General features: G+C 42.8%; 1 protein-coding gene and 1 pseudogene across 2 annotated transcripts in view; one reads left to right on the forward strand and one right to left on the reverse strand.

The window, feature by feature from the left end:
* POU6F2 (POU class 6 homeobox 2) overlaps positions 1–27,485 on the reverse strand; it is a 360,760-nt gene that overhangs the window by 98,246 nt on the left and 235,029 nt on the right. For both annotated transcript variants that reach the window (XM_029234024.1, XM_029234025.1), the window contains exon 4: positions 23,022–23,320. In XM_029234024.1, the coding sequence (XP_029089857.1) occupies positions 23,022–23,320 (299 nt within the window). The remainder of the gene's footprint in view (positions 1–23,021; positions 23,321–27,485) is intronic.
* On the forward strand, positions 10,596–11,208 carry LOC114901859 (annotated as a pseudogene).

A 27,485-nucleotide genomic window follows, 5' to 3' on the forward strand; every position in this document is an offset into this window, starting at 1 on the left:
GGGAGTCTCTCTGTTCTAAATTATAGTTCTGCAAGCATGGCACTGGGCACCTCGGCCAGGATCCAAGAACAATCCCATTAGGTTTTTCCAAATCATTTGGAGGAAGAAGGTGTCTCCTATGGCCCTTCATCCAAGGATTTTCTTGTCTCATGTAGGATCACATTTTGAAAACTTATTAGTTAAGTTGTCAAGTAGCAAGAAGACAATATATTCATAAGCACTACTAGTTCCATATTCTCAGTAAATTAAGAAGACATCCAAATGTCTTGGCTTTTGTGGCGTGTAGTGGAGTAAAGTCAGGGGGGAGGCAGCTTGGGTAAACACTGGAGGTGGCCTAGTGAGCATGACTTGGGATAAGTTGCCCAAATAACTTACTGTCCCAAATAGGACCGTTCTGAGAATGGAATGGTCGCTATTAGTAACTGCACTGGACAGACAGATTGATGCAGAAATTCTCCTGGTTAAAATGGCATGTGTGGTCCCCCAGGTTGAAGCCAGACAGACTCAAATCCCAGCTCCATCTCTGACAAGTTCCCAGCTTCTCTGAGTCTTGGTTTCCTTATGCCTGTAAGTGATTGCCAGGCAAGTAGGAAAACACATACAAAACACCGAGCACTGCGCCTTGAGTGTGTTGAATGCTCAACAGTGGGTTTTTTTTTTTTTTTTTTTGCGGTACACGGGCCTCTCACTGTTGTGGCCTCTCCCGTTGCAGAGCACAGGCTCCGGACGCGCAGGCTCAGCGGCCATGGCACACGGGCGCAGCCACTCCACGGCACATGGGATCTTCCCGGACTGGGGCACGAACCCGTGTCCCCTGCATCGGCAGGCGGACTCTCAACCACCGCGCCACCAGGGAAGCCCTCAACAGTGTTTTTATTTTGTAAATCATGTCATCATTTTTCTACTGGGAGATTCTGTATGTATTTGTCCACTCTACCAGTGGGGCTGGGGACAGCCAGAGTGTGTCATCTGACAGTCTCTGGTATCCAGCGCTGGGGGCCTGAGGTGCACCCACAGTGGGAGATCCACTTTCTTTGTCCTTGGTCTATCTGCTTTGTAATACTTCCACGCTTTGAAAAATACGATTTAACTCACAGATCAGTCGGATCTATAAAATATTAAGAAGGACGTGGAGCTCTACAGCCCACGATTCCTCTGACCAGGGCCCCATGGACCCGGCTCCTGGCCTGCTGCTCCCAGGCCTTCTCCTCTGTCTATTATATTCTGAATATCAAGAACCATCATGCATTGTTGACATGATGGGGCAAAGGAAACAAAAGATTAATTAGAAAATGGTCCTTGCTTTGTTCCTCCCAAATGAAAGAAGCCGATTTCAAGCAGTCTAAATGAAGCCTGCATTTCCCAAAGCCCATTGAGAAGATAGTGCAAAGAAATATAGGGTGCAAACAATTGCAAAGGGATCACAGTCATAATAAAATCTACTTACTTATGGCCCTTACTCTATGTGCCAGGCATTGTCCTAAATATAAAAATAAATAGGTAACATTTCTTTCATTCGGAATTGTTATCTTCATCGAGCCATTCTGCAAATAAATTTAAGATAGCCAGGTCACAGGCACTTACAGATTTGTGAAATGGGTAACCGTTAAACGAGAAATCATCGCTTACCACAATTATTGACAGTCCTGGGATGTACGAAGGTGTGAGACTTAGTGTCTGTTCTTAAGGGGCTTATAATTCAAGCAAGATAACAAATTTGTCCATTAAAAAAAAGAAAAAAAAAACACCAAACAACTGAAATTGCACAGGCTAAGTGCCCATCATGTGAGTTCAGAGAACAGAGCAAGTATCGAGCGCTGGGCAAGCATGGGCGCTTCAGGGAAGGAGTAGGGGGTGACGGGAACCAGGAGGGACCCGGTGAGAAGAGTGGGCACTCCTGGCAATGGGTCCAGCACCCGCAAAGCCAGGAAGGTGGCTGCATGGGTGCACCAGGCACTGGAAGAGGCTGAGGGCAGTGGAGGGAGAAGGGAGATGGGTGAAGGGTAGACAGAGCACCCAGGCTGAGAAGACCAAAGGAGGGCCTCGAGCACGAGGGTGATGTGAGCAGAGGGTTCTCTTAGGGAGGTTCGCTTGCTGGTGCTTTGCAAAGTGGATTGGATCAGGGAGAAACCAGAATCATGAAGACCAGATGAGGGAAAAGGCAGGGCCAGACCAGGTGGGAGAATGGAGGAAAGTTCCAGGCCCCTCGGACGTGGAGCTCTACAGCCCACGATTCCTCTGACCAGGGCCCCGAGGACCCAGCTCCTGGCCTGCCGCTCCCGGGGACAAAGCTTTTTCCCAGGGTAAATCCTCCAGGAACCGCAAACAGTCAGTTCATCAGTGCGGGGCGGGGGGGGGGGGGGCATGCTTCCTTCCAACCATTTTCTCCCTCCCTCTTTCCCTTTCTCTTTAGAATTCTCTCTCCATTTTGGATGCGATAACTTAGTCAGCTTTTAATACATTATTCTGTTTCTCAGTTTAATCGATGTGTTAAACTCTTCATTTGATGTGCGTTTTCAGCCGCCTGGGTAGTGGTATAATGCTGAATCTTGAATTCCCCTGCAATGTGTGTATGTGTGGTGCAGCCGGGGGGAGTCTGGGGGTTGGCATTAGTGTTTTTCTCTTTTGAGACTGTTGGGGAGGACGTTTAGCATTTAGGAGCTCATCCCAGTATGTTGGGATGCCGATAAATCTGCTTCCTGAGCTATTATACGTCTAAGAATTCCCACCTCTGTCCCCCTGCAGAGCTAGGTCTTTCAAAGAAGTGTTTTTCAAATTCTTCTGACCTTGCCCCATAGTAAGAAATACTTCTAACAACCCAAGTCAACACATACATACATACATACAAAAATATATATGCGAATAAATCTCTCTCTTCTCTCTATATCTCTATATCTATGTCTGTATGTAACTCTACGTATGTCTTTATGTATATAATTTAAACAAAAGCCCCCCTTTTTTTCTTTACAAAATTCTTGTTACAAACTACTAAACTAATATAATAATCATTCAAAATATAGTTATTATATCCTTCCCCAATCTGGGCATGTGGTCCCACCTGAATCTTCATTAGGAACCATAGAAAGGTCCAGAAGATGCAGCCTCTTGAGTGCCAAGGCCACCTTGTCTTCTATGACTGCCTATCTCCCTCATTTACAAAATGTACCAGATTCATTCCTGGTGGAATGGAGAAAGGATTGGGGGCCTTTTCAGACTGGAGATAAAAGGGTATAAGCACCTAGTCCAGGGATGAATAAATGGGATTCGGACAACCCATCATAAGGTCAAAGAGGAAGGTCTTCCTGCCAACTATTGACTGGGGAGAAGGCCTCCTACTCCTGTTCCTTCCCAGTCACCTCTGTTTTAGGATGATTTCCCCCAGGTAGGCTGATCTCGTTCCCTGATCAAGCAGAACTGGTTGGAGAGAGGTCCTACATTGCCCCTAAAATCTAACCTTTGATTATTTCCATGGAATGTCTAGACTGGGGTGTGCTTTAGGGCCCCTTCTTTGTATTGCTGATAGGGAGATGGGTTTCGTAAGCACTGCATGAGTCACAGCTCAGTGTCAGGGCTAGACATTGGAAAGAATCTGGACTCTCTGATATGTTTTCTTAAAAAAAAGTTGTATTCATTGTCGATGGACACAGGTTGCTTCCATATCTTGGCTATTGTAAACAGAGCTGCAATGAACATTTTGGTACATGACTCTTTTTGATTATGGTTTTCTCAGGGTATATGCCCAGTAGTGGGATTGCTGGGTCATATGGTAGTTCTATTTGTAGTTTTTTAAGGAACCTCCATACTGTTCTCCATAGTGGCTGTACCAATTCACATTCCCACCAGCAGTGCAAGAGTGTTCCCTTTTCTCCAACATTTATTGTTTGTAGATTTTTTGATGATGGCCATTCTGACTGGTGTGAGGTGATACCTCATTGTAGTTTTGATTTGCATTTCTCTAATGATTAGTGATGTTGAGCATTCTTTCTTGTGTTTGTTGGCAATCTGTATATCTTCTTTGGAGAAATGTCTATTTAGGTCTTCTGCCCATTTTTGGATTCGGTTGTTTGTTTTTTTGATATTGAGCTGCATGAGCTGCTTGTAAATTTTGGAGATTGATCCTTTGTCACTTGCTTCATTTGCAAATATTTTCTCCCATTCTGAGGGTTGCCTTTTGCTCTTGTTTATGGTTTCCTTTGCTGTGCAAAAGCTTTTAAGTTTCATTAGGTCCCATTTGTTTCTTTTTGTTTTTATTTCCATTTCTCTAGGAGGTGGGTCAAAAAGGATTTTGCTGTGATTTATGTCATAGAGTGTTCTAAGTGTCCATCAACAGATGAATGGATAAAGAAGATGTGGCACATATATACAATGGAATATTACTCAGCCATAAAAAGAAACGAAATTGAGTTATTTGTAGTGAGGTGGATGGACCTAGAGTCTGTCATACAGAGTGAAGTAAGTCAGAAAAAGAAAAACAAATACCGTATGCTAACACTTATATATGGAATCTAAGAAAAAAAAAAAAAGGTCATGAAGAACCTAGGGGTAAGATGGGAATAAAGACACAGACCTACTAGAGCATGGACTTGAGGATATGGGGACGGGGAAGGGTAAGCTGTGACAAAGTGAGAGAGTGGCATGGACATATATACACTACCAAACATAAAATAGCTAGTGAGAAGCAGCCGCATAGCACAGGGAGATCAGCTCGGTGCTCTGTGACCACCTAGAGGGGTGGGATAGAGACGGTGGGAGGGAGGGAGACGCAAGAGGGAAGAGATATGGGAACATATGCATATGTATAACTGATTCACTTCGTTATACAGCAGAAACTAACACACCATTGTAAAGCAATTATACTCCAACAAAGTTGTTAAAAAAAAGTTGTATATTCCATTCCCACCCAGAACACAGGGCATGGGGTAAAGTGGTGTTTATTTTAAAATTAGAATACCAGGACCATATCCTCCTGGGAACAATGAGCTCTTACAGGCTGGGTTTCTTCCTCCTCTGTTGTGACACTTTAGATTATTTCAATCCATGCCGGAGTCATAGAGGCAGGTTGGCAAGGAGATTTTTCTAAAGGTTTTTTTCTCCTGGCTTAGAGCCAAAGGTTTTGTCCTCTGACCTTTTGATTCCCGTTCTGCATCTAATCCATGTCAGGTCACCACAAGTAAAACTAAAAGGAGGTTAAGTGGAAAAACCAAAAGCCAAAATCCCAGCAAGCACAAAGCCCCAAGCCTGCGGGCTCAGTTCTAGAAGCTCATCATTTTGAAATAGTGGGATCGCTGGGGTAAAAGACTAGTTCTCGTTTACCTCCCCCCCCACCCCCATTTGTCTGGTGCCTGATTTGTTTCTAGTTGCAGCAGGGAGGTCAGAGCAAGCCAGGAAAATGAATGGAATCAGCCTTCTGCCGGGCAGCCCGGAGCGGGCGGGTGTTACGGATAAGCACAAAGCCGGCTCCCTTTCCTGGGCCGGCGCCGATGTAACTCACTGGAGTGGCAAATTACATCAGACCTACAGCTGTAACCCGACATTATGATTAATTTGATCAGTAATTTCTCCTGTTTTTCATTTTAATCGGTGTGACTATTCTGCTGTGGCAGGTCTTTCAGATCTAATTAAGATAAATTTCCGAGTAAAAGACTTGGCAGACTTTCCGAGTCAAATCCAGGCATCAAGTGTGAAGACCTGCCGTCCCAGTCAATCACCTTTGGGGAGGGCCGGGCGGCATCCAGCCATCACCCATTCACACTTAAGCAAATTCATAATCTCCAGCACTGCTTAGTCATTCTCTCAAAATGTCCCAGGCAGAAAAGGAAAGAAAGGAAAGCCCCAGAAAATGTCATTTCTCCTTCTGTGCACACACTCCACTGATTTGCCCAGACTACATGGATAACCCTGTAAGTGGACCCTTGACTGAATCCCTGAGTTGGTGTTTCTGAAAAAGATTTTAAATATATATGTGCATATGTATGTACCAAAGAAACACAGAGATGTCTACACACAAATATGGAACACGCATACATATAACTGAAGATTTAAAGTCTACAGGGACTTCCCTGGAGGTCTAGTGGTTAAGATTCCTCACTTCCACCGCAGGGGGTGTGTGTTCAATCCCTGGTTGGGGACCTCAGATCCGGCGTGCCGCGCGGTGCAGCCAAAAAGAAAAACAAAACAAAAACAAGATTTAAAGTCTACATACACACATAGGGTCTAATGCAAGCCCACAGCCAGCCATGTGTTGGATGCACATTGGCAGGGTTTAAGGGTGTATTTTCCCAATTTGTTTTCTTTTAGGTCAACCCATGCATTCATATATGCGTCCTAAGGCTAGTGGCTGATATCTGTACAAGTTCAGGTAGGTCTCTGTTCTTTGAAGATGAGGATGTTAATGAGCAGGACCTGCCTGTTGGATCAGGCAGACATTGGGCTGGTGTCAAGGATGTGCCTGAGTTACTGGAAATACAAGGTGACACTTACAGGAAATATAAAACGACAGCCAAGAACTTCAGAAGGGTGGATGTTTTTGAAAACTTTTCTCGCATTTACGAGGAAAACACTGCCTCACCGTGAGGGCACAGCTCCCAATTATCATAAAGCAAATTCTCCATTCTAACAGGAATGGCCATCTCGGAAAACAAACGTGGCTGGAGTGAAGATGCTGAATTTGAACGTCATTTTGTACACGTTCCCACACCCCGATTAAGAGCGTCGAGAAGTTTTACAAGTTGCACTATGGGGTTTTTCACCAGCAACTACATTCTGACTCTGGGTCTGAATGATTTTTGCCACCTGTTTTGCATGTAGCTTGGCTTTTGCTCTTGAAAAAGCGTATTGAAATGATGATGGAAGAGGAGACTCCCTCCCCCTCAAGACTGAGGCACACAGTCTCAAGGGCACTTTCACGGCTGCGTGAAAGGTGGTGGCAGGAAAGTAGGTAGCTGTGACCTTTGTATCTGGTTATGTAGCAAGGCGATCTAGGGTCTAAAAACTGGAAATAAGACCTTCTGACTTCTCACAGAGATCCTGTCGACTATCTCAGCTCTAAGGTAGTTAGTGGCCACAGGCCACTTTCATCTCTTCATACTTGCGTTTCAATTTGGTGGAAATGCTTTCAACAAAACTAGTGTATTTACTAAATAAAGAGAAGGTGTGGCTGAGTCCTCACCCCCAACCTCAGAGTTACTGGTTCTTGAGCCATGTAAGATCAAGACTGAGATCAGGAAGAAAGACCAAGACAAGAAAGTAGGAGTCTTTCTGCCACCAGGGCATCTACCTCCATCTTCATCTGCATGGAGAGAAATCATTATGTGATTTAAGTGAGACCTCTTTTGAAAGACGGACACGCCACAGTGAGAAAGACTACAAAGAGGCAGATTCGCACAGTGGACAAGGTTTCAGGTCAGGGAGACCTCGGTTTGAACCTTGCCTCTCATAGGTCCTTCCCCCTAACTTCCTCATGTGTGAAATGGCACTAGTGGGGCCTCAAAAGTTCATGGAGTAGAGCTTTGCTACTCAAGATATGGGCAAGGGACCAGCAGCATCACCTGGGAGCTGGCTGGAAATGCACACTCTGGGGTGGGCTCTTTGCCCCAGAGCTACCGAATCAGAGTCTACATCTGTCAAGGTCCCAGGGGGATTCATACGTAACGAAGGCTTGAAAAGTCCTAGTATAGATTAGATGAGTCAACAGTTTAACAGCAGCTGGAACATCTAACAAGCTCAAAATCAGCAGCAGTTGTTCTTGTCTGAAGAGAATGTTAAACATTCTGAAAGGATTCTCTATTTCCCCTGTTACAATTTGAGTATCAGATGTGAATCACCAGGTTTGAGATTCTTCTGCAAATACTGGCTAATAACCCAACTTCAGAATTGGGAAGAGGCTCTAGTGGATAACTATATATATATATATATATATATATATACACACACACATACAGATATGGTTGTTTTCATTCCATGATGGGCTGTGAATCTGGGGAGGGGCAGGGCAGAAGTAACACGTTTCATTCTTTTGAGAAATGAAGACCTAGTTTTACTGTATCGCAGAAGCAAAGTTAGCGCCAACTCATGCAGCGAAGAGATCTGGTAAAAAGCATTTTGTATAAACAAGAGGTAGGAATTTGCTCTTTTAGAAATGAACAATTGGGAGCCTATTTATTGATATAAGACCACAGGCAGCTGTCCTGAACCCTGGCCCCAGACTGGAATCTCCTGGGGAACTTAAAAAAAACGCTCTTACCCATGCTTCGCCCCACTCAGGTTCAATCAGAATCTCTGGGTGGGACCCAGGCATCGGTATACTTAAAAAACTCCTCAGGTAATCCCAATGTGCATCCAATGCAGAGAGCCATTGATATTGAGTTTGGAAATTGTCTTTTGGGAAAGAAAGTAAAGGATGGAACAAAATACAGTGGGTGGTGTGGGCATGGCCCCAGCTATTTGTAGATGGTGTGGCTTGGGTGTGTCCAAAAGAGGAAGGGAGTCAAGCAAGGCAGGGAGATGATGGGCCCCTGGGGCCTAGAAACAAATACTGGGTTATATGGGGTCTTTCTGGTATGAAGCCCCCACTTCGTCACTTAAGGAGAGCCACTAGCAATGAAAATGGTGTGCAGGTTGTGCCTTGAAGATGCTTAAAATGAATCCACTGTGATGTTACATGCAGGGAGCTTGGAAAACACCCCATCTTTGCTTTCTGCCTTTAATAACTTTCTGCCTTGTCCAGGTTGGTTCCAAGGACCATTTGGTTTTTGCCCTAAATTGTTCAAATTCCTTCCATGGGGTGCAGAATACTGCAGGTGATACAACTACTCTAAGGAATGTTACTTTTTAGAACCTTAGACAAGAGCACAAGACTATTTTCCCTCTGATTTAAAATATAGACATTTCCAAGCCAGCCAGGCTCAGGAGACCTTTCCTTGGGGGAAGTGAGAGGATTTCTCTGAAATCTTAACCTCTCTGAAGCCTTCAACATTGCTTTGCTCTCTTTAAATGCCACATTCATAACCTCCCAGTGCAAAGGACAAACAGTTCAACAAAGAGCAGCCAGCCTCTGGGGGGGTACGGAGTCCAGCTGAGAAAAAGAAGGAGATCCCTAACTTTACTTCCTTTTTATGTCAGTTAAATATTTGCTGGGTAGAAAACTAAGTGGTGGCACCAGGCGGATCCCTGTCAAATGACAGTTCAGACAAAATGTATCGGGTTGGAAAGGTTGCATTGATTGGAGCCCAACTGGGCCTTCAGACACTAGTTCCCAGAAGAGAGCTGTCAGCATACAAATGCACCACTGCGTTCATCTGTGGCCTTGCAGGCATCCCCACTGTGTGGCTGACAACACGGAACTGCCCTTTCCCGTGGATGGCCACTCAGAGGGGCAACTGAACTTTTGCCACATGGGTTCCTCTTATGCATGAAAAAAGAGACTCTGGAACTGGTCTTCTCAATATGGCGCCTTTCTCTATCTTATCTCTGCACTCTTAGGGCCCCCAGCATTGGTGTTTGAAGCCAGAATGCCCAATTTACTTCTCAACAGTGGGGGATGAAAGAGAAGGAAAACACCAGTGCCTTGGAGGGTCTTTTTTTATTTTTCTTTTAAATAGGAAACAGAAAAAGAGCCAGGATGAGAGCTTTATAACTATGACAATGCCCCACAAACAAAGGATTTTGACAGCCTGGTAACCTAGAGGACTTGGTCCTGGCTACAGATTTTAGACTGAATTGACCTGTTGTTTGGAATCCAACCCCTCTTAAAACACAAGGGTGGAGATCGAGGTTGTCAGGGTATTGGGGACTCTCCTGACTCCTGGAAATTCCTCAGTCACAAGACAGGAAGGGTGGAGATGAGGGGAGGGGAGGGTGTGCCTTCTCCCTGGCCTATTGATTCCATGGGTTTGCCAGGGGCTATATGGTCCAGTGGTACCCTGCTCTCACTTCTCCAGGTCCTGGCATGGGGAGGCATGATTCCAGGTGCAGTGGTGTGTGAGCAGGAGAAATGATGGATAGTGAAGAAGAGGAGAGGGGAGGAAGGACCATCTGAAGGAGGTCTCCAAGACCTCAGCCGCCATGAGGGGCACCCCAGCCAGACCCTCCTTCGTTTTTTCGACTCAGTGATTTTGCTTGTTGCCAACTGTAAGGACCATCCTTGGTTTCGGCTTTCCCTGCTCTTACTTTGGTTTTGAGTCTTTCCTTCTCTCTTCTTTCCCCAATCTTTCTATACTTTCTTTTCTCCACTGTCCAATCCATTGGATTAGATATGTGGATTTTTCCATAATGTTCTAGGTAAGGAAATGCAAGGTTATTTTAGTTGTGCGGATTGTACAATAGAGAAGGAAGCCTTAGAGCAGTGGTTGCTGAAGGAATTTCCCATGGGATATTAATCAGTGTTATCTGAAAAGAAAAAGGTTCAGTGGTTACATAAGTTTGGGAATTTCTTGGTTAAATAATGTTAACTAGACATCTTTACTACAGGATGTCTTTTAGCTTTTAGTATTCTAATATTCATCAAGATATACCCAGGAGGCTAGGGTTGTCGTGAGTGGCTCTGAGGAAGGCCAGTTCTGGGGGCATCTTGGGCTCGCTGAGGGGGCACCTCGGGAACGATGGCAGAAGGAGATAATCCCAGCACCAACCAGCTGGCTGCAGAGACTGCAAGTCTGGAAGAGCAGCTTCAAGGATGGGGAGAAGTGATGCTAATGGCAGATAAAGTCCTCCAATGGGAAAGAGCCTGGTTTCCACCTGCCATCATGGGTGTGGTTTCTTTGGTGTTTCTGACTATCTGCTATCTAGATCCATCCGTTCTGTCAGGAGTTTCCTGTTTTGTTATGTTTTTGTGCTTGGCTGACTACCTTGTTCCCATTCTAGCGCCTGGAATTTCTGGCTCCAATAAATGGACCACTGAGCAACAGCAGTGATTCCATGAAATTTACAGCAATCTCGTAAAAACGACGCAGAGCTGTGGGCTACTGGAAATGCCTCTTTACATGAAAGGAAGAAAAGCCTGAAATGTACTTCATGACCATGATCATTTCTCTTGCTGCAGTTGCTTGGGTGGAACAGCAAGTCCACAACATCTGTCTCTCCTACCTGATAGTGACTTTCTTACTCTTGCTTCCTGGACTAAAGCAACATGGAATCATTTCGAAGTACATTGGAAAGGCCAAAAGAGAGATAAAAAAGCTTCTCAAACAAAAAGAAAAGAAAAATGAATAATGCATCTGCTTTATTCAGTGTGATTAATGGCATATACATTGTCCTTGGGGACAGTGTCTGTTATGCTGTCTGGATACTAAAACATTACAGATGTAGCTCTTTGCTGTCCCTCATTCTGCCCTTAGTTAGTAGAAATTCCGACTTGCCAAGTAAGGCTTTATGTCCAGTGTCTTCACGGGTGTGCTCTCATCCGCTGGCCTTATATGGACAACTCGTTCATCATTACCACTTGTCTTGGTTTTTCTCACCCAGGGTTAACTGAACTCTTACTTTTAAAATAATATAGTGGTGAACTTCATCCTTTAGTACAGTTAGCAGTGGATTGAGATAACTGTTCAACTTGATCTTTGCTTTAGCTGGGTACAAGATAGTGGTCTGTGACCACAGGAAGCTGGTTCTACTGTCTGCCTCCACACTCTGCTTAAACAGCTGTCTGGCTTCATGAATACAGAAACCAAGTTTACCACGAGACCAATTAAGATTCACTCCTCATTCTGTTTCGATACCGTGGGAGAAGAATCCTCGTGGAATAAAATGAACCTAATTCCATGGCCTAGTATGTGTTGGCTTCTCCCTTGTGCAGGATTTAGCAATTTGTTGGAAACATTGGTCCTTCCTCCCAAATGGGGAATCTGACAGGCTTAGAACTCTTGTTCCCTTGCACTTAAACTTGAACTTAGTACATCCTTAAAGGCTTTTTAGTAGCAGGCTTACGCAAGATGGTATTTAGGATTTTTAGCATACTTTTAACTTCAGATTTTCAGCTAACTGAAACTAAAGTACATACATAATAGGTTAAGAGTCATGTCTATGACCTTCACTCCAAGACCAGCCAATAAAGAACAAAACTCATCCTGTGTTTAGTCAAGATTCATTTCAGTAGAAAATCCTACTAGTTTTTCAAGACCAGAATAAGCCTTTAAAGGTAAGCCTTAAGATTCTCATTTTATGGTAACACTGGCTGCTTTTGGTCCCAATAGATGGAGTAGTTGAAATCTGTAGGAATGAACCTCTGAGGGCTGGAAATGTGACATATTTGGGAACAGTTCTTAAACTGATTAACTGTCTGTAATATAGTTTTGTGAATTTATTGCACTGATGCTGTAAAACCTGGACCTTGTGGTATATCTGTTCCTAAATAAGTGCTGTTTTCTCCCCTTCAATATTGCTGTAAAGAGTGGCTCTCATGTAGCATATGTTTGACTTTTCTTTTTTAAGGTTTTGTATACAAACGACTGTAATTTACATGTGTTGCCTCATTGTAAATAAGCTTGTCTTCCTATCTGGATTTTTGTGTGTATGTGTGTTCTGCCAATTAACTACTTTTGCAGTTTTAATCCTGTATTATTTCTTCTACTTTGTTTTGTGTAAAAGGGGAAAAATAAAAAAGCTGGAATCCCAAAAACTGTGGAATCCATTTTCAATAAAATCTCTTTGGACTAGAAATTTGTAGAAGACACTTTGAGAAATGCTGCCTTAGAAAATGCTGGAAGCCAAATAAGGAAAAAAAAATATTTCACCAACAGCCCAAATGAACATTGCAGAGAGGGTAAAATATAAACGGAGGTGCTCTGAGGTCTGACAATGATGCTGAGGAAGCTGTTTCAACTTTCTAACACGCTTATTTCCTTGAATTTGAATGAAGATGATTTTTGTCTCTTCTGGGTTGTTGGGAGAAGAAAATGAGAGGCTGAAGTCCTTAGAGAGTAAAAGATACCGTTGAAAAATGCTAATGATTATTAGAACTGTGAACCCATGAGGCCAAATGCATGAAATAATGTATATAAAAATGCACTTTGTAAATTTCAAAACACACTGCAAATATTAGCCAAATAGCATCAGGAGTATCTCTCGAGTCCTACATACGTGTCGTGGGTAACGGTGTTTTACATACATAGTTCTTTCTTCCCGCATAATTCAAACCACCTTATTTGTGTTATTTCATAAATAGACTGAAAAGCTGGAACAGACTTAAAGATTATCTACTATAAACTTTCCATGTAATAAGTGACACACTGAGTCCCAGAGATTAGGTGACTTGCCCAAGGTCACACAGCTAGTGAGGGGCAGAGCCAGCAACACCAAGGTTCTTCCTGTTTACTCACACACTAAAAAGCACAACTTTGGGAATTTAGAAGGAAATAGGAGATTTTGGTTCTTATTTATATTGATGAAGAAAGCGAGGTTCTGTGGGTTGAAGTGGGAATCCTTTAATCTCCACACGTCTCCTAGGCCTTAGTGCAGCCCTGACCTGTACGGCATGAGCTCTACCCTCCCTCTGCTAAGTCCCCCTCCTCGGAAATCCTCCAAACCTCTCTGACGCGACAAAACTCACATGTCATTATTAGCCGCATTCTAGCTTGTTAGGGGTTTCACGTAGCGTACCGTGTATAATTTTGTGGTGTACATGTGCATTATAAATCCCATGACTATTTGCTCTTTGTTCAACTTCAAGTGGGTCTCTTTGTCTCACAGTCCTCCTTGGATTATAATATCTATAGTCAAGGAAGGCAAAGAGGCAGGCAGGATATTGATATTTTTTGTGGGCCAGCTATTAGGAACTGAAGATACTCTCATACAAATCATCTCATTTAATCCTCACAACGACTCTCCAACCAATGAGGAAACTGAGGCTCGAAAGGATGGGTTGACCTCACCTAACTGCCCAGCAGAACCAGCATCTGAGCCCAGGTCTGTCTTGCTTCTAAAGACCATGCTTGGTACCTCCCTGGCGGTACAGTGGTTAAGAGTCCGCCCTGCAACGTGGGGGACACAGGTTCCATCCTTGGTCGGGGAACTAGGATCCCACATGCTGTGGGGCAGCTGAGCCCACGCACTGCAACTACTGAGCACGCGAGCCACAGCTAGAGAGGCCGCATGCCACAACTACTGAGTCTTCGCAGCACAACCGGAGAGAAGCCCACGCCACAACAAAGAGCCTGTGCACTGCAACTAAGACCCGAGGCAGCCAGAAATAAATAAATAAATATTCAAAATAAAAAAGAAGATCATGCTTGCCCTATGGCATTATGCTGTTCTGCAAACCTTGCTTAAGGCCACAGTGCGCCTCATAGGTGCTTAATAAATGCAGATAATGGCAAAAGTGCTTTCTTTACAATCTGGAGAATATTCACTTGCAAGCCTATACTTTGGGAGTCAATTTAAAAGCCTGTGGACTTTTAAAAACTACAGTGAGATGTCACCTACACCAGTCAGAATGGTCATCATCAAAAAATCTATAAACAATAAAAGCTGGAGAGGGTGTGGAGAAAAGAGAACCCTCCTACACTGTTGGTGGGAATGTAAACTGGTATAGCTACTATGGAAAACAGTATGAAAGTTCCTTAAAAAACTAAAAATAGAGCTACTGTATGATCCAGCAATCCCAGTATATATCCGGAGAAAAACATGGATCGAAAGGATACATGCACCCCAACATTCAGAGCAGCACTGTTTACAATAGCCAAGACATTGAAGCAACATAAATGTCCATCGACAGATGAATGGGTAAGGAAGATGCGGTACCTATACACAATGGAATATTACTCAGCCATTGAAAAGAATGAAATAATGCCATTTGCAGCTACATGGATGGACCTGGAGATTATCATGAAGTGATAGTAAGTGAAGTCAGACAGAGAAAGACAAATATCATGTGATTTCACTTATATGCGGAATCTAAAAACATGATACAAATGAACTTATTTACAAAACAGAAACAGACTCACAGACTTAGAGAATGAACTTATAGTTACCGGGGGGAGGGGGAAGGAGGGACAGACTGAGAGTTTGGGACTGACATGCATGCACTGCTATATTTAAAAGAGATAACCAACAAGGACCTACTGTATAGCACAGGGAACTCTGCTCAATATTCCATAAAAGCCTAAATGGGAAAAGAATTTGAAAAAGAATAGATACATGTATATGTAAAAAAAATAATAAAATAAACTACAAAAGTAAAAGCCTGTGGAAAATTTTCCTCAAGCCTATAGGAAATGAACTGAGGCTAAACTACAAGAAGAAACACTTGATCATGAAAGCAGAAGAATATTGTATTAAGTTAACATAAATATTGGCTATGTCTTGCTTATTCAGAGCGAAATGCCAGCCAGCACATTTGGGGCAGCTCACACTGCCACCTGTATCTATGCACATGCAGGCAAAACTGTTTCAGAAGCATTCTGAACTAGACTTTAGGATTAGCTTATCAGCTACATCCAACAGACAGTGATGGGACCCAAGCTGGGTATGTGGCTCCACGCTCACCGCTGAACTTGCTGCGGACAAGCCAGGGATCTGCCCCACTGTCGCGATCAGAGTTGGTGCTGTTTACTTGAGGTGTAACTTGCCATGTTCAAATGCTGCAGGAATCTTTCCACGGCCCCTTTTGAGTCTGGCATCCTTTCCATCTATTGCTACTTGATGTGAGCTTCCAAAGTCAGTGGTGTGAACATACCACCTTCTTTGCTAAACCCCTTTCTACATGATTTGACTAATCTATGGAGCAGTGGCCAGGAATGGTACATCTAGACAATGACAAAGAAGTACCACAGTATATAAGTATATACTTGGTAAACTAATTTTTCCCCCTGCCACTCTCAAAGCAATATAAACTTTGTTGTTCCTCCTGGATCTCAAATGCTTCTAATAAATTCTTTGAAATGTCAGTAATGTTGAACTGCGGGTTTTTTTTTTTAAAGCAGATTTTCTTTCTTTCATAAAAGGAAAAATTGTCCCTTGCCAAGAATGTAGCTAAATATGTTTTGTTTATTTTATTCAGGGCTGAATACGGTTGGATAAAGGGATTCCCGTTTCTCACCCAACCTCTTGCTGAATGAGGGAATCATGAATGAAGCCCTCCATTTACTGGATAGTCAAATAAACAGAAATAAATTCATACTCTTCCGTATCTGTAGTATAATTAACATTTGCTTAACAAATGTATAGCCTACAAAGCATTTTCATTAGTATGTTATGTTTAATCTTCATGAGAACCCTCTGGGCTTAGATGGATTTTCTCGTCCATAATAATGACATTTCCTTTGACTAAGAGGAAGACTTACTCACTCCGTGTGGACAATTCCAGTTTTTAAAAGGTCCTCATGGCCTGGGTTGCTCTGGGAGAATGTTGTCTACATAGTAATACTTCTGTCATTTTCACCAAACTTACTTAATCTCATAAACCATAAATTAGTTCAGTGAAAAATATCAGCCAAAGAAGTGTTTTGATTGTCGTAACCTTTCAATTCAATAAAAAGTGATTGGTTTATTAGACCTGTACAATACACAGGAGGATGGGCTTCTACGGCACCTCCCTGTCCCAATCCATTATCCAACATGCACTTGTTTTTCTACTGTGCAAAATTCGGTACGATTTTCAAGTTCAACTAGAAAGTGGCATCCAACACCTGGTTGAAATTTCCAGTGCACAGAATGCCATTGACCTTGGAGAGTATTTGCTAAGTAAATCATTTACACGGCTGGTAGCCAAGCTGAGACAAGTGAGGAACTCATTTCAGGCACAAAATTTAAGGGTGTTGGGTTTCCCTGGTGGCGCAGTGGTTAAGAATCCGCCTGCCAATGCAGGGGACACAGGTTCGAACCCTGGTCCGGGAAGATCCCACATGCCGCGGAGCAACTAAGCCCACGCGCCACAACTACTGAGCCTGTGTGCCACAACTTTTGAAGCCTGCACGCCTAGAGCCTGTGCTCCACAACAAGAGAAGCCACTGCAATGAGAAGCCCGCTCGCCGCAACTAGAGAAAGCCCACGAGCAGCAACGAAGACCCGACGCAGCCATAAATAAATAAATATGCAAATTAAAAAAAGAATTTAAGGGTGTGCCCCCCCACACTGAACAAGATGAATAACACCTAATGCAATATTTAAAAAAAAATCAAAATGAATGCAAAAAATTTATGACCAACAAAATCAGTGTTACTGATTTTTCCTTTTGCCTCAGACTCCAATATGGCTCAATACTGTTACTGATCCTATATTTTAAAATACGATATTTAGTTCATCATGGATTTTGGCATTCATTTTGATTTTTTAAAGACTGAATTAAAATATGACCTCTCTTGATGACTGCAGTTTTGGGTGCGCTTTGATTCTGCATCTGAGAATGAACGCCTCACTTGTCTTATCTTAGTCTTGGTCCAGGCGAGGAGAATTTTACACTTGATCCAGCCCTGTGTAGACTGAGTTCTACTAGAATTTATAATGACCACAGAGGGGTTATATAAATATGCCTGCCAAAGGTACCAGAATATGCCATCCCAAAATATGCCACTTGGACATGAGGATTATTTTGCACTGAAGGGAACTGAGAATCAGTAGATACAAGAAAAGCTCTCTGCCAACCTCCTGTTTTGCCTAAAAGCGGGACATAAATTTGTAAAGGTGGCTCCCCTCCCCTCTCTACCAGGAAGGACAGGAGTTAATTACTGGAGACAAGTCTAGACCCTTATCAGCCCAGAGATGGCACCAGAAGAATCTGTATAACAAATCTTGCTCATCTACTATGAGTTTCCCCATGTATTTGCCCCCCCCCCCCACAGTTTGCCACACTTAGAAGCTCACAGTCCTTTTCCTCGGTCTTGTCACTTCTCTAAAAATGTACTGTTCTTTTGTTAAGATGCTATATAGGCCCGAGTTTTAACCACCCTTTTGAGTTACTCATCACTAACTGCTCCCATGTGTATGCACAATGCATGTGTCATAAACTTTTGTTTGTTTTTCTCTTCTTAATCTGTCCCTTGTTAGTCTACTTTACAGGCCCCTAGCTTGAGAACCTAGGATGAATAGAGGAAAAAAAGTTTTTTCTCCCCTGTACCTGCATAGGTCACTCAAGTGAGTTTTAGAGGTTTGTAACATAAAACTCCAAATAAAAGGGAAAGAGTTCCAGAAAGTATTTAATTTTACCTCCTCTATTTATAGATGAAAAAAAACTTAGACCCACCAAGGTTTGACTAATATTGTGTTAAATTAAGACTAACTGCTGGGGAGAGAGGGGGTTGGCCCCAGGCACTGGGCCTTTTCTATAGGAAGGAGACACGCTTGGAGACCATTTGCTTTAAAAGGATGGAAATCATGTAGGCCTAACTCCTTCTTGAGGGCTTTGGCTCTTTGTTTGAAAAAGTGATGATATACCACCCTCTCCATCACTCTGGAAAGTAGTACTGAAAGTTTGCTGGGGGAGGGGGAAACATCCCACACGAGAAGATCAGGAGGCTGAGTTGCTGCATTGCAGACGTGGAATCTGAATGCAGTTTTACTCCTGGATGCCTGAGTGGTAACAAGACCTTTACATTAGCAAATGCACGTGGTCGGGAACAATTTTACGCTCTCTCGAGCAACTTCACCCCGAGGAGCTGACCGTGCTCCTCATTCCTCATATAAGCACAGATAGCTTTCTCCCCCCTAACTGCTTCCACTTGTCTCTCTCTCTCTCTGTTTTTTTTTTTTTTATTAAAATGTGCAATACAACAAGAAAAGGAAAAGATGATCCTGCTTCCTGCCATGCAAGACGGTATGCAGAAGGCCAAGGTTAAATGCAGCATTTGGTTTCTTAAGCTTCTCTAATGTATACGTATGAAAAAGCAACCAGGGACCAGAGTTTACAGCGGTGACTCTCTGAGGATGAAAACTTGACTTTAATTTGGACTCTCTGGCTAAGATAAAATCTGCTTCTGCTATCATTACCCCACTTATGTTTGTCCTTACTTTCTTTCTACTCTGCCACCCAGCGAGTGGGAAGAAATTAACCTGACCTTGAAGAATACTCAGAGAATCTTCAGGACCATTGGGTTTTCAGTATCCAAGAAAATTCTAGAGGCCTACCAACATTTAGATCATAGACTCAAGGACCTGAAAAGGATCTTAAAAATCATATTCAGCACACATTTAACAGATGAGGAAAATGAAGTCCAAAGAACTTGTTCCATTTGTGAGTTAGCTGGAAGCAGGGTCAGAATTAGAACAAGCTCCCTCTTCACATGGCACCATGACTAGGTTCCAACTATGTCCAGCTCATTTCCAGATCACTCGTGAAGGAAAATACCAGGCCTTCCACACAATGTTTGGAATTTCCTTAGTACAAGTTAAAAACTCCCAAGGAAAAGTCTCAAGAAAAGCCATCTCAGAGGTCATAGGAAGGAGGTATTTCACCATTCTTAGGCTTATGGGGTCTTTATCCAGATCAATATCATATATTGAAATTAAAGCTGTGTATTGTTTTTTCTACCCAGGAATGATTAGACCGTATCTTTCCCCTCAAGAAGTTGCTTCCACAGGGAGATTAGCTCGGTGCTTTGTGACCACCTAGAGGGGTGGGATAGGCAGGGTGGGAGGGAGGGAGATGCAAGAGGGAAGAGATATGGGGACATATGTATATGTATAACTGATTCACTTTGTTATAAAGCAGAAACTAACACACGACTGTAAAGCAATTGTACTCCAATAAAGATGTAAAAAAAAAAAAAAGAAGTCGCTTCCACTTATGTTTCTGATCTGCTTCTACCCAACACACTCTATATTTCTGGTTATAGATTCTGATGCAGCCTGTGGCAGGTGGGTTGTACAAAAATAAGAGTATGGATTGATATCCATCCTGGAACCTAATGGTTAAATTCAACTCACAGATGCATTTTTTTGTCCCACACACTGTTTTCAAATTTTTATTTTGGGTTTTATACTTAAGTCTGCTTTACTTATTTATATGGACTGCCTGGCCCCTGAAGACATTTGCACTTATAATCCCTGTTTAGAACTTCTCATCCCTCCTGAGAATGAAGTTGTGGGTGAGTGGGCCTTGATTCTCCGTGAAGAGTTTAAAGACAGGCTTCCAGGGGCCAGCTTCTGGTATCCATGCTGGACCACCAGCCCTCCCATAACCCTGAGCAATCAAAATTAGTTCTCTGAAGTGATAATACTTTAGACTCATATCCGTCTTGAAACAACAACCTGGTTTTGGAAATGCAATCCATTTTATGGACTTGAGTAAAAGAGTGAAACAAATTTTATTGCAGTATTAGACAAAAACCTGACCAGAAGTATTTGGGGAATTTTAGTCTAGAGTCTTACTACCTGCCAGCACTATTAATTTTTTTTTTCATCTTGAGGAATAACCTCACCAAATATACCTATACAAGCTACTTTCATTTATTATTTTTTCTGAAGATATGACAGCATCTGTACAGTTTGAGAAATGATTATTATCCTTCAAAGTTTTGTGGGTTTTTTTTAAACAAAATCCTTCTGAATTATTGGCTTCCTCTGACAATCTAGGTTGCATGTTCTAAACTAACATGTCTCAGACAGATTTTGAATAACATAAAAAGACAAAGCCCATATGAAAATAAAGAACTGTAAAGTAGAATTTAAGCTGTCATATATGAAGTTAGTTGAACATTAGTCTCTTAAAAACCTTCAAACACAAACACTCTATTCTAGTTCATAAAGATTGTTACCTTTGAGAGTTAAATATCTTTCAGTTCCTTCTAAATAGTTTTCTTTTTCAAAAGTTCAAACATTCCATGTTCCACAAATTCAAAAACCCTTCAGCTAGTGTAGAGAAAAACTGATATTTCAAAACCATGGCATTCTCAATTTCCTTTACACATGCCTATCGTGAAAGGAAAAAAAAAATCGTTTTATGCCTACTGATGTAGACTTATTCAAAATTAGTTCTCTATCTACTCAGTAATATTTTTTAAAGTTTCACCACATCACCCATTCAGTGGTCATTCATTAGACCCACAGAAGAATATTATCTCATCAATATACTTAGTAAGTTTGTAAGTTAAAACTCCAACAGTGAAAAATTAGAATATTCTCTCAGGGTTATACAGAAATAAATGTGATTCTGAGGCTTCTTTTCTTGCAAAAACAAAAAACGAAACAGCTCCCAGATTTCCATGGAAACTATTAGGAGAACTTTGGGAAATTCTCCTTGCAGCATTTGTTTTTCATGAGGCTGAGCGGTCATCTCATCTAATGTCCTGTCAACAGCTATCCAAATGGGTAGTCTACACTTGCCTTTTACTGGCCGATAGAGATTTGTAAGGTGTTGACTGTGTTCTGAGAAGGCTGATGCCCACAGGACTCAAAGCTTTCACTGCACTCTACAGAATACTGGACTAAGTAGGCCAACTAGGGGCAGGACTAAGTAGTCTCACCCCTCAGAGAAGGACATGTGTTTTCTTTGGCAATTTCACGTATTTTGATGGCTCGTGTAGAGGAAATGTTTAATCACAGGGTGTTGAGATAGATCTAATTTAACTGCTCTTAAAAAAGCATTAAACTCATTCTTGGGAATAATCAGAGTTGAATTCCAAATGCTGAAAACATTAGGATTGCTCTCATCATGCATCTGGTAAATTTGATTAGACCTACTCTCCCCATAGATGTCAAGTGTACAAGCAAGAGTTTTTTAGCCTGTGTTCATTTCAGTCTTATGTCAAAGGTATTGTGTTGTCTCATACTTGTAAGATTTTTAAAAATACACCTTCAAGCTCAACTGGAGAAAATGCTCACACTGCAAGTAGCCATGACCCAAGTGCCAAGGAAGACAATTACTCATCACACCCGAATGTTTCCATTTCCAAGAAAATTTGGGCCACCACTGAGAAGCCAAACACACAGAAACAAAGTTACAGGACAACAAATTAAATCGGTTCTAAAACACTAAGTCTCTAATCCACTGGCCTTTCTGTCTGCAGGCCAATTTATCTTGATTCTGCATACTTTGCTGTTTCAGACCAAAGGATAACATCACTCTTGTCCTCAGGTGGGGCAGGGCTGGAATGACTGCAGTGTGAGCACCCACCATCCAGGAGGGAGGTGAGCTGGCCTTTGAAATGAGTGCATAGGCTTTCCACTCTGTGGGAATGTGTCACTGCACTACAAATGTACTAAATCATCTGAAATCTTCCTGGAAGAAAACATCATTATGTTTTTTAAGTCCAAAACTGAGCTATTAATGTCTGGATCTGATCTGTTGACATCAGAGTCATTATCTTTTAAAGCTCATTTATTTTAAAGGCATCTAAGTTAAAAATGAGTTTCTGAATGTTAGAATTATATATTCCTGAATGCTCCTGTTCATTGCTCCTCGATGACAGTAGATTAAAGATGAGCCTTCACGATTAGCCTCAAATTCTATTTTGGATGTCCTCAGCTTCACAGCAATAAAGTAAATGGACGGAAGCTTTATTATTTTATAAAGATGCATATTTGTGGAGGGTCTCGGCATGAATTTAGAGTACTTGTTAATCCATGGAGTAATGGTTGGAATCTGGGACATAAGACCGGGGCTAAATTTCTTTACCTTCCTAACCCCAGAGAGTCTTTGGAAAAATAGAAACAAAAGAGCACCAAGTACTTAAGGTAGACACTGCTGTATTCATAATATAGAGAAATAACCACCATGCCTCATGGACAGGAGATGCAGTTCTCCACGGGGCTACAAAGCTCTGCTAGTAATAATTTTAATTGGATGCTATCTTTGCTGCCTTCAGAAAGTATCATAAAGTGGAGTTATTACAGGCTACAAGCGCACTTACTGTGCTGGCCTCTCACAGGAGGAAACAGATAACATTTCTCCTTTGGAGGGCAACGTCAATGGGCTACTATTTGTTTCGTTTACATGCATCCCCAGTTGCCCGCTATCTGCTCCCTCTTCCCTCCTTCTAAGAGATCAATTTGAATTAGACGCTGCGGAAGTGGATGCTAAGTTTGGCCTGCCCTCTGCCTCCGGGGAGGGCGCCACCCGGCGGCCCGGTCCCCTGGGCCCTGGGCGGGGCGCGTACCTGCAGAGGATTGGGTGGCGTGAGCGGCGACGGGAGGCCGTGTCCCGGAGACTGGCTGGCTTTCTGAGGGGAGCTGGAGCTCTGCTGAGTTGGAGACGGTTGGTTCCGGTTCTGGGGGTGAGGGTGGGCGGGAGGAGCCGGCGGCGGCTGGGAGGCGGGCGGCGGCGGCGGCTGGGACTGCGGGGGCACCTGCGGGTGCTGGCTGCCCGGCGGGGCGGGCGGCGGCGGCGGCGGCGGCGGCTGTTGGAGCTGCTGCAGCTGCTGGAGCTGCTGCAGTTGGGAGTTGAGGGATGAGGTAGCTGCGAGGAGACAGAAGGAACGTGGAGCTGAAACAAACACGTGGAGCTGAAACGTACACGACCAAACCGCGTGCTGTGCCTTTGACAGCCGGCACCCCGCGAGCCGAGACGGCTCCCCCGTAGAAAAAGTTTACCCTCATGCCCTGAAACTCCGTGGTATTTCAGAGGGTTGCGGTGCACTGCGAGAACAAGAGTCACTTCTCAGGGAAATTTTAAAGTTTAGGGAGGACCAGAGTGTAACCCATCAGGCATTACTTCCAAAGGGACAGAGCAAACCAAGCGGGTGTACTAGGAACAGAGGTAATTTTTAAGTACTTTCTCCCTCTCTTCCTTTCCACGCTGCTTGGGAAATACACTTAGACTTTCAAGATCTGATTTAGGTTTTTAAAGTTCAACCCATTTAATTCTTTTGGCAAATGCTCAAATGGAGTTAAGAACAGAAAGCTAAAGTGTTCGTAATCTCCTTTTCATCATCGATACCACTAATGGTGTCATTTCTACTCGCTGCTTCAGACCTCCACCAATGTGCTTAGACATTGAGTTTCAAGTTTCTACCGTTTTTAAAAAAAATTTAAAGATAGTACATGCTTCTTAGTTTTGCAGAATCAAAAGCCTGAGTCTGAACTTTTTGCCTGCTCATCAGAGAGACACAGCCCCACACCAGAAGGGTTATAGTCAGCGACTGTGCACTGTGGTGACTGGTCACACTGGCACCTCAAGGACAAGCCAGGAACCGAGAGGATGAAGTCATCTTTCCAGATTTTTCCTTGTTCTGTGAAAAGTAAGCGTTGGTGGGATAAGTTGTCTTAACACCGAGCTCACTATATTTGTTCCCATGTGCCCATCTAGCCCTGAACAATTTCTGCAGCAGAAAAACAGTTCGGCCAAAGAATGATCTAGAGAAAAGACTGCTACAAGTTCACTTTTTTCTTTGCCTGAATATCAGCCTAAAAGCTTTCTAATAAGCCTACAACTAAATATAAGGATCAATGTTGAACCCACAGGCCTTGGCTGCAATGCTATCCTGTTCCTGCCCTACTTAGAATTAGTCAAGATTCCCAAAAGTAGTAACTCCTGTTTGCAACATTAAACTAGTCCCCATTAAAAAAAAAAAAAATCTAGTGGTTCTGTAAAGTGACATATCATACACCTGACTTCATACAACAAAGACGTTCTTAAAAAATATATGTATTTTGAACCTTATGTTGAGCACATCTGAAGAAGTTTCTCTGTAAGGAAGTCAACCAGGGACTATTTTTGTAAAATTAAGAATCATTTTGTGAAATGAAAACACCAGCTAGGCACTAATGCTGTGTCTGGTAGTACGTAGGATTTAACAGGGAGACATAGTCCTGACTTTAAGGAGTTTATAGTATATTTGTGGATATAAGATTAACTTGTAAGAAATAATCAGGTTTGGGGTGCCTGTTACAGTCCTGCTAATTAACTGAGATGCTTGATACATCTCAGTTAATTGCCTAAATGGTCAACAGTGTGGAAACTAACCAAAAGGTCCAGGAAAATGAGGAGAGGGGTTTCTCTGTGGGTTAGAGAGGCCAAGGCAGTGTTCCTGAGGACCGAGAGGGCTCAAGAGAGTGAATTCTATACCCAGAAGGAAGGAGGAGAGGATATTCCAGGCTGGAGAGGCACCCAGATGACAGTATGGCTTAGGTGATGTTTCTGAAGGACAGTGTGGAGAATGGACTGCCTGGAACAGAAACTTTGGGCCGTTTTGTTGATTTTAGACCTTAGAGAGGTGGGAGCCTGTCTTTGAAAGTGGTGGGAAGATGGATCACTCTCAATTCACCACTGGTATAAGTCAGATTTTAAATATATAATCAGGTTTGTTTCAAGCAAGGCATAGCTGTATTGATGAAATGAGAGCTTGACCTTTCCCAGGGGCACCAAATACCAATTCTGTGCTCTCAGGTCCATGTAGAGCTTCCATGTTGGACCAGTGGGGATGGCAAGTCCTCACTGGGTCAGTGAGTTACTCTAGATCCGTTCAAACACTCAGCCCAGTGTGCGTCCTGCCTTTCATTTAAATCCAGAGTGCTCTGGGACTCTACAGGTAGAGACGGCTTGTGAGAGACAGGGCTGGAAAATACCCGGTCAATGGGGACTCTGAACTTTCTGCTCAGTTGTGCTGCAAACCTAAAACTGCTTTAAGAAATAAAGTCCATATTAAAAAAAATAATACCCAGTTAGCATCCCATTTATCGGAACTTTAAGAGAATGATCTGGCTTTGCCATTTTCCCCTCTCCCTGCTCCTATTGTACAAAATCACATTTTATTGAACAGCTGGGAACCCAGCTCAATTCTGACCCCCCAGGATCTTCTGCAATCTGGAGGGAGGGTCCTGGGGGAGTGGGGCCTGAGCTCTTCTTTTGGTGGAGTTATAGACTTTGGGAACCTGATTGCATCTGGCCTCCTGCCTGATTCAAATCAAACCTGTCCTGATTTCTTTCAGGTGGGGGGCACGTATGTCAGTGCTTATTTTCATGGTTGACTTAAATACCATACTGTTTCATTTTGGTTAGAAAAGCATTTATCTAAATCAGCATTTGAAAACAGGAAAGACTGGGGAATATTGGCAGATAGACATTGGCAGACGGGTAGGTGCAGCAGAGCCTAACCTACTAATGAGACGTGCTCCCAAATATGTCTTCGTTTCTTGATGTTGGTGAGTTCACATTGCTTGGCTATGTCTTTCCCATAACCTGCATCTTGCCTGGAAAGGCATTAACCTAAACTAAACCTCTTTGAGTTACATGAACTAATTTGACATTTGCAAGCAAGAAATGATGGACAACAAAATATGTTCAGGTATGTACTGAATGCAAAGAAAAGCGTGAGGGGGCTGTATAAGAATGCCACTCTGGTCTAAAAAATGCCAAAGGCACCTACATAATAATATGAAAACAAAAGCAAAAAAATACTAAAATATGGAGCCTCTAAATCGCTCATTGTATAAAGCATACTGAGATACAGATACAAGTTAGGAAGGTTCAAGGACATATTTGAACTACAGAGGATGTTTGCAGATAAAATGATGATTGTTGGGGGTAAAGCTTTGACCCTATTTCACAGAAGATTTAAGACTTTACTTTCTTCCCTGGTATTTATGTCCTTTTATGATTATTTCCTCTATGTCTGGTTACTATACACTCCATGGGCCAATGTTTAATATAAAATTTAACTACATTAACAGTAGGCATGAAAGAACTAAAAGAGAGGCACAGAAGTTTTCATTAGGATGTTTGAAATTTTAAAAACTTACAATTTTGAAAAAGAAACACAAAACAATTTTCTATCGAACTTGGAATTTCCTAGAGTGGATCGGAACTTCCCAAATAAATAATTTAATATCACAAAGGAGAAGTCAAGAAGCTTGCATGTCTCCATTTGTTCAGTTTCTATATATCAACTAATTTAGGGAAAACATTTTCTTCTTTGGGATCTTTGTTAAAGGTGTTCTCAGGAAACCAGGCACATAAATAAAGCTCCACCACAGAGGTATCAGAACTATATGGGATGGGCTTTACATACAATTACTTCCAAGGCAGAGAAACGGAAAGTAAACTCATTCTCTCTACCTGCCCATGAAGGGCAAGGCCGTGAATTTTACCTGCCCATGAAGGGCAAGGCCGTGAATGATGCTGGAGAAATACAAACGTTTCTTGTACTTTGCAAGGTACTGAAACACCTCGGGATTCACAGAAAGCCGATTAGGACTCAAATGCTAAAGGAAGCGTGATTCTTAGCAACACGCTCACTCAACTTTGTTAACGCAAAGTACAACATCAGACTATTATAATCAGTGTAGTCAGGGGCTCAGTGTCAGCATTTTCTGGGACTTTCCAGGTTCGGGGATCTGTGGGCGTGGTTGGCAAACTGGAGGCTTGGGTTTGAGAGTCTGCTGGGAAGGATTACAAGCTCTGGGCCTGGCTGGGACCTGAGTTGCCTTATAGCAATACACTTACAGAGGGGAGAGGACCCGTGCTAAGGAGGAGGGAAGTGGGCGGGGTTTATCACTGCAAGTGACCAGGAATCCTGCAAAGAGCGTGATGGTAATGGCTTTTCAAGCCCATCCTTAGCCCAGTCCCCTGGTGCAAGCCTGGTCCTAGGGAGGGAAAGAGCACCAAGTAAAAACACAAAGGGCAA

The sequence above is a fragment of the Monodon monoceros genome, unplaced genomic scaffold (assembly GCF_005190385.1).
Source record: "Monodon monoceros isolate NGI ecotype Baffin Bay Population unplaced genomic scaffold, NGI_Narwhal_1 Super_Scaffold_2, whole genome shotgun sequence".
NCBI lineage: Eukaryota > Metazoa > Chordata > Mammalia > Artiodactyla > Monodontidae > Monodon > Monodon monoceros.